At 50.1% G+C, this 7,144-nt stretch overlaps 1 protein-coding gene across 2 annotated transcripts in view; it reads left to right on the top strand.

Annotated features, from left to right (window-relative positions):
- Positions 1 to 7,144, top strand: part of FXYD7 (FXYD domain containing ion transport regulator 7) — a 12,261-nt gene that overhangs the window by 2,942 nt on the left and 2,175 nt on the right. The window contains exons 2-5 of one of the 2 annotated variants that reach the window (XM_017504183.2): positions 3,480 to 3,509; positions 6,272 to 6,346; positions 6,454 to 6,487; positions 6,661 to 6,701. In XM_017504183.2, the coding sequence (XP_017359672.1) occupies positions 3,480 to 3,509; positions 6,272 to 6,346; positions 6,454 to 6,487; positions 6,661 to 6,701 (180 nt within the window). Of the gene's footprint in view, positions 1 to 3,479; positions 3,510 to 6,271; positions 6,347 to 6,453; positions 6,497 to 6,660; positions 6,702 to 7,144 lie in introns of both variants that reach the window. The other variant, XM_017504182.2, reaches the window with a different exon arrangement.

The raw sequence follows: 7,144 nt of genomic DNA, 5'->3' as shown, positions 1-7,144 counted from the left end.
ACTCTATTGCCCAGGCTAGAGTGCAGTGGTACAATCTCGGCTCACTGCAACCTCCGCCTCCCGGGTTCAAGCGATTCTCCTGCCTCAGCCTCCCAAGTAGCTGGGACTACAGGCATGCGCCACCATGCCTGGCTAATTTTTGTATTTTTAGTAGAGATCGGGTTTCACCATATCGGCCAGGCTGGTCTCGAACTACTGGCCTCGTGATCCGCCCTCCTTGGCCTCCCAAAGTGCTGGGATTACAGGCATGAGCCACTGCGCCTGGCCAGAAAATTCATCTTCTCTTTGCCTTAAATTGAAGGCAGCATACAAGTAATCCAAAGCAGGTGATTTCACTTTTCTGGGTCTGGTGTCCCCCTTCCGGGAAATGGGGATGAAGACAGCACCCATATAAAGTAGCTATGGGTGAAGTAGCTATGGGTAGCTATGAAGATTAAGAATAAATGCACTGATACCACCAGATGCTTAGCAGGGAGGCAGGCGTGAAGTCCGTGCCATCCATTGCTGGTTACGTCAATAAATAAAAGAGAAAACTAAATACTGCCACAAAATTCTGCCTAGATTTTATTGCCTGCTAAAGGCTTAGAGCCCAAGGCCTGTTTTCTCTTAGGTAAAGGGAGAGATTAACAAGGGTTGGAAGGTGTTAAAGATACCTCAGCACCAACCTAAGACATCCTCTTTAAAGACTGGACAGAGACTGGGAAGGTTAAACTTACACATTGTGTGAATCATGGTCTTGCTTGGGGCTTCCTCCATCAGTTAGTTTTAGCTAGAGTATGCTGCGGTAACAAACAGGTCTTGCTTTGGGGCCACCTCGATCAGTCAGTTTCAGCTAGAGTATGCTGCGGTAACAAATAGTACCAAAAGTCTCAGGGGCTTATGACAACCAGCGTTCATTTCTCACTTAGGCTATATGTCCATCACAGGTTAGCCAGTAACCAAAGAAAACTAGAGCAGTCACCATCGTGAACATTCAGGCCACCAGGCTAAAAGTGAAATAGAGCTTTGGCCTGGTGGCCTGAATGTTCCTGAATGTTAAACGCCCCAGCCTGGAAGTGACAGTGCACTTCTACTCACAGTTCCTCAGCCAGAATTAGTCACATGGCCCTACCCAACCTCCAGGGAGCCATCCATCTCTGAACCTGGAAGGGGGAAGAAGAATACGAATGACATCAGGCATCACCCTGGCACCCCTCCCCCTCTCCCCAGGTGACAGACAGTCTGCCAAATTCTGCTCTAGGCAAGGCCAAATGTAATAAGAACTGTCAGAGGCATTCGAGAACCATCAGGATGAACTTGTTGAATGGGAAGGGTGTTCTGAGCTCTTCCGCAGGAGAATGTGATTAGGGCCAGGAAGGTGGGGAATGGAGAAAAGTGAATCCAGAGACACACATACATTATGCACTTTTTTTTTTTTTTTTTTTTTTTTTTTTTTTTTATATTTTTTTTTTTTTTTTTTTTTTTTTTTTTTTTGAGACAGAGTTTCACTCTTGTTACGCAGGCTGGAGTGCAATGGCGTGATTTTCGGCTCACCGCAACCTCCGCCTCCTGGGTTCAGGCAATTCTCCTGCCTCAGCCTCCTGAGTAGCTGGGATTACAGGCACGCGCCACCATGCCCAGCTAATTTTTTTTGTAGTTTTAGTGGAGACAGGGTTTCACCATTTTAACCAGGATGGTCTCGATCTCTTGACCTCGTGATCCACCCGCCTCGGCCTCCCAAAGTGCTGGGATTACAGGCGTGAGCCACCACGCCCGGCCCATTATGCACATTTTATCCACCTGTGAACGTTTCTGAAATCAGTATGTGTCTTCTAATGGATGGGAGCATTTCACGTGGTAGAATTCCAAACATATTCACACACACACACACATACACACACACACACACGGAAAACTATTACAAACTCAATTTTGAATATTTTAAAAATTTAATTAATTAATTAATTTTATTTATTTATTTTTGAGACGGAGTTTTACTCTTATTGCCCAGGCTGCAGTGCAATGGCACGATCTTGACTCACTACAACCTCCACCTCCCAGGTTCCAGTGATTCTCCTGCCTCAGCCACCCATGTAGCTAGGATTACAGGCACGTGCCACCACGCCCGGCTAATCGTTTGTATTTTTAGTAGAGATGGGGTTTCACCATGTTGATCAGGATGGTCTCGAACTCTTGACCTCGTGATCCACCCGCCTCGGCCTCCCAAAGTGCTGGGATTACAGGTGTGAGCCACTGCGCCTGGCTCAATTTTGAATCTTAAACTTGATGATGTCTTAGAAATAAGTAATAATGGGCCGGGCATGGTGGCTCACACCTGTAATCCCAGCATTTCGGGAAGCTGAGGCAGACGGATCACCTGAGGTCAGGAGTTTGAGACCATCCCAGCCAACATGGTGAAACCCCATCTCTACTAAAAATACAAAAATTAGCCAGAAGTGGTGGTGCACACCTAAATTCTCAGCACTTGGGTGGCTGTGGCAGGAGAATGACTTGAACCAAGGAGGTGGAGGTTGCAGTGAGCTGAGATCACCCAGCTGCACTCCAGCCTGGGCAACAGACCAAGACCCTATCTCAAAAAAAAAAAGAAAAAAAAAGGAAATAAAAGAGAAGAAAAAGAAATAAGTAACGACATAATGTGGCGTATGAATCAGCACAGCTCACGTGTACTGGGTGGAGTGTCGGGAGTGAGCGGGTGACGGCAGAAGCAGCAGGTGCCTGTGGGAGCCCTCAGGACATTGAGAGGTTTTGGGAGTGTTTAGGGGAAGCAGAGACATTCATTGGTCCACCAGTGGAAATGGGATCTGTTTTAATGTCATGGCGTCATGTGCAAGTGGGAATGCATCTGTGTTTTTCAGGGAATGAGTCCATAGCTTGCATTAGACCTCTGTGGGGGTCCAGAACCAGGATGGCCATGTATGGTTGGGTAGATTGTGCACTGCATAGAGGATGGTGCTAACTGATGGAGTGAGTGGGGGCTGGAATCCAGCTTGGGCTGCACTCTTCTGTCCTTGTGGCCTGCCATGAGGCCACATCATCCAAAGCAAGGGGTCTCTAGCTGACTTCCACAAATAAATGATTGGCCCAGTGGCCCCACCTGGATCCTCAAAAATAATTAAGAAATCCACTGTTGGCTGGGCACAGTGGCTCACACCTGTAATTCCAGCACTTCGGGCGGCCACAGCAGGCAGATCACGAGGTCAAGAGATCGAGACCATCCTGGTCAACACGGTGAAAACCCGTCTCTACTAAAAGTACAAAAAATTAGCTGGGCATGGTGGCACGTGCCTGTAATCCCAGCTACTCAGGAGGCTGAGGCAGGAGAATTGCCTGAACCCAGGAGGCGGAGGTTGCGGTGAGCCGAGATCCCGCCATTGCACTCCAGCCTGGGTAACAAGAGCGAAACTCCGTCTCAAAAAAAAAAAAAAAAAAATTCAACTATTTTTTTTTTCTTTCTCTTTTTCTCTGCCTCTTTCCCTCAGCTCCTGAGGAACCTGACCCATTTTACTATGGTGAGTGTTGGATTTGGGGTTGGGGCTGGACTGGGGAGTGGCTGCAGGTGCTCACAGATCACTGCTGACGACGTGGCTTCAGCTATGGCCACACGATAAGTGCTGGGCCCCTGGCCATGGGACCATATATATGGGTGTGGTTCACGTCAGCTGGGTTTGTGGAGGGCAGAACCAGACAGGGGAGCGGGGTGGCCTCACACAGCCTCTGAGCCCCCTTCAGGTTTCACTGGGATCTGGGCTGGTGCCTTGGTGTCGTCAGAGAAGCAGATGAAGGAAAACCTTAGAAGCAATAACTCTGAGGCCAGGCTGCCTGGATTTGAATCCTGCCTTATCCATTCACTGGCTGTGTGGCCTTGGGCAAGCAACTCTGCCTCTCTGGACCCTTCTATAAACAAGTGATAGTAATAGTTCCCACCTAGGAGGACTGTGGAAAAGATTTACCTGGCTGGCACCATTAAATTTCCTCCATGGCACTGAAGCTCAAAGAAATTACCCCAGGCCTGGTAGATCTGGCTCCAGTTTCCCCTCTGAACACCCTCCTGTTGCCCCGACCCCACCCGTTTGCTCATTCATACTTTTCCCCATGTGTCAATTTCTCTCCCACCTCAGGGCCTTTGCACGTGCTGTGATTCTGCCGAGAATGCTTCTCCTCTAGCTTTGCACACAGCTGGCTGAGGCTCCTCCTTATTCAAGCCTTAGATCAAACATAGACTGCTCTGCTGGGAGAGGCCCTCCTAAATCCCTGGCAACGAAGAGCCACACCACATGTAGCTGGGGTCCCATTATTTGTTTTGGGGGTTGTTTGTTTAATGCTTTATCACAATACAAAAGTCAACTCCTTAAATGTTCCTTGGCCAGAATTAGTCACATGGCCTGGACCACTACTGGTAGAGTGAGTGCTCCATAAATTCATAACTCAACAAGTATTTAGTGGGCACAGGCTCTGTGCCAGGCAATGCCCCAAGCACCTGCAAACGCTGCTGTGAACCACACAGACAAGAATGCAAGAATTCCTGCCCTCCTCCTGGAACTTCCACTCAATAGAAAAGAGACAGATACTAAAAAAAAAAAAAAAAAGTTAGAAAATTATATATTAGATAAGACTATTATTGGCCAGGCACCGTGGCTCATGACCATAATCCCAGTGCTTTGGGAGGCTGAGGCAGGAGGATCGCTTGAGGCCAGGAGTTTGAGGCTGCAATGAACTATGATTATGCTATTGTACTCCAGCCTGGGTGACACACAGTGAGACTCTAAAATTTATTTATTTATTTATTTATTTATTTATTTATTTGAGACAGAGTCTCACTCTGTAGCCCAGGACGGAATGCAGTAGAGTAGTGCAGTCTTGGCTCACTGCAATCTCCACCTCCCAGGTTCAAGCGATTCTCCTGCCTCAGCCTCCCAAGTAGCTAAGACTATAGGCATACACCACCACACCCGGCTAATTTTTATTTTATTTTTTGAGACAGAGTCTTGCTCTGTCGCCCAGGCTGGAGTGCAGTGGCACAATCTTGGCTCACTGTAAGCTCCGCCTCCAGGGTCCTGGTTCAAGCAATTCTCCTACCTCGGCCTCCTAAGTAGCTGGGATTACAGGCACGAGCCACCATGCCCAGCTAATTTTTTTGTGTTTTTTAGTAGAGACAGGATTTCACCATGTTGGCCAGTCTGGTCTTGAACCCTTGACCTCCAGTGACCCACCTGCTTTGGCCTCCCAAAGTGCTGGGATTACAAGCTTGAGCCACTGCACCCAGCTCTACAAACAAATTTTAAAATCAGCTGGGCATGGTGGTGTGTGCCTGTAGTCTCAGCTACTTGGGAGGCTTAGCAGGGAGGATCTCTTGGAACCCAAGAGACTGCAGTAAGCCATGATCGCACCACTGCACCCCAGCTTGGGTGACAGAGTGACACCCTGTCTCTCAAAAAAAAGGTAAGAATATTATTAGGCAAGAATAATTCCTATGAAGTGAAATAAAGGAATAAGATTGGAAAGTGTGGAGGAGAGGATGGAAAATTCTAAATAGGACAGCCAGAGAAGATTTTGCTCACAATCGAATAAAGCCCAGACATCGGCGAGGGAAGGAGCCATGTGGATATTTGGGGGAAGAGCTTTCAGGCTGCGGGAACAGCCAGTGCACAGGCCCTGAGGTAGGATCATGCCAGATATACCCTAGGAACAGCGGGGAGGCCATTGTGGCTGGAGTAGGATTGATGGGGAGAGTGAAGTGGGATGAGAGCTGAGGAAGAAAGGGACTGGATCCCACAGGGCTGTGAGAACCATAGTGAGGACTTTGGTTTCTACCTTGAGGGCAGTGGGTGCGAGGGAGGGCTCTGAGTGGAGGAGGAACCCGATCTGACTCAGATGGTGATGGGTCCTCGCGGCTATTGGGGATAGGGGTGTGGGCAGGGCAGTAAGACCCTAGAGAAGGCTGCTGCAGAGGCCAGATGGGCAACAATGGTGGAGAGAACCAGGACCAGGGAGGAGGTGGTGGAGGGAGAGTATTACCTATCAATCTAGGGTGGAAATGCAGCGGGAGAGGGCAGAGGTGGAGGGTAGAGGACACAGAGGGCAAGGGGAGCTAACAGTGCACAAGCCCATGCCCTGCATCCTCACATCAGCCCCCTGGAGGAGTGTCCAGCATGGCCCGCAGCCTCCCTGGGCAGTTCTGAGCCAGTGGCTGGGCAACCCAAAGCCAGGACTGGGACTCTAGGAGGAGCTGATGTGCCGCCCCTGCCTCGATATCCCCCTTTGTCTCCCACAGACTACAACACGGTGCAGACGGTGGGCATGACTCTGGCCACCATCTTGTTCCTGCTGGGTATCCTCATCGTCATCAGTAAGTGCAGCCCCTTCCTGGGCTGTCTCGGCCTCCACTTCCCCTGCCGGCTTCCGTCCATATCCTACACCCTATGTCCTGTCCTCTTGTTCTGTCTCTCCCAACAGGCAAGAAGGTGAAGTGCAGGAAGGCGGACTCCAGGTCTGAGAGGTCTGGCAGGAGTGGGCAGAGCGGGACGGGGTGGGAGCAGCCTGGGGCCTTGGGGTGCCTCCCTCGCAGCCGGGCAGGGTGCGCAGGGTCCTGCCACATGTTTTTCCCAAAGCTGTGGTTGCTGAACCTCTTTCTGCTTTTCTCTTTCATCTCTGCCTCCACAGCCCAACCTGCAAATCCTGTAAGTCCGAGCTTCCTTCCTCAGGTGAGGGTGAGAAACGGTGTGGTTCTGGGAGGGTTTTGGTTGGGGCAGGGAAGGGAGCCTTCAGAAGGGAAGTTGCGTGGATGGACCAGACAGGGTCGCTGCCTGCAGGTATCACGGGACAATTCCCTAGGAAGCCGGGGCAATGCCGCAGATGAAACATGCTAAACCTGGCCGGGCGCGGTGGCTCACGCCTGTAATTCCAGCACTTTCAGAGGCCGAGGTGGGCGGATCACAAGGTCAGGAGTTGGAGACCAGCCTGGTCAATATGATGAAACCCCGTCTCTACTAAAACTACAAAAATTAGCTGGATGTGGTAGTTCGTATCTGTCGTCCCAGTTACTTGGGGGGCTGAAGCAGGAGAATCACTTGAACCCAAGAAGCAGAGGTTGCAGTGAGCTGAGATCATGCCACTCCACTCCAGCCTGGGCAACAGAGCAAGACCC

This window comes from Cebus imitator, unplaced genomic scaffold (assembly GCF_001604975.1).
Source record: "Cebus imitator isolate Cc_AM_T3 unplaced genomic scaffold, Cebus_imitator-1.0 Scaffold318, whole genome shotgun sequence".
NCBI lineage: Eukaryota > Metazoa > Chordata > Mammalia > Primates > Cebidae > Cebus > Cebus imitator.
Note: the sequence above shows the minus strand (reverse complement) of the source record. Positions and strands in the feature narration are given on the sequence as shown.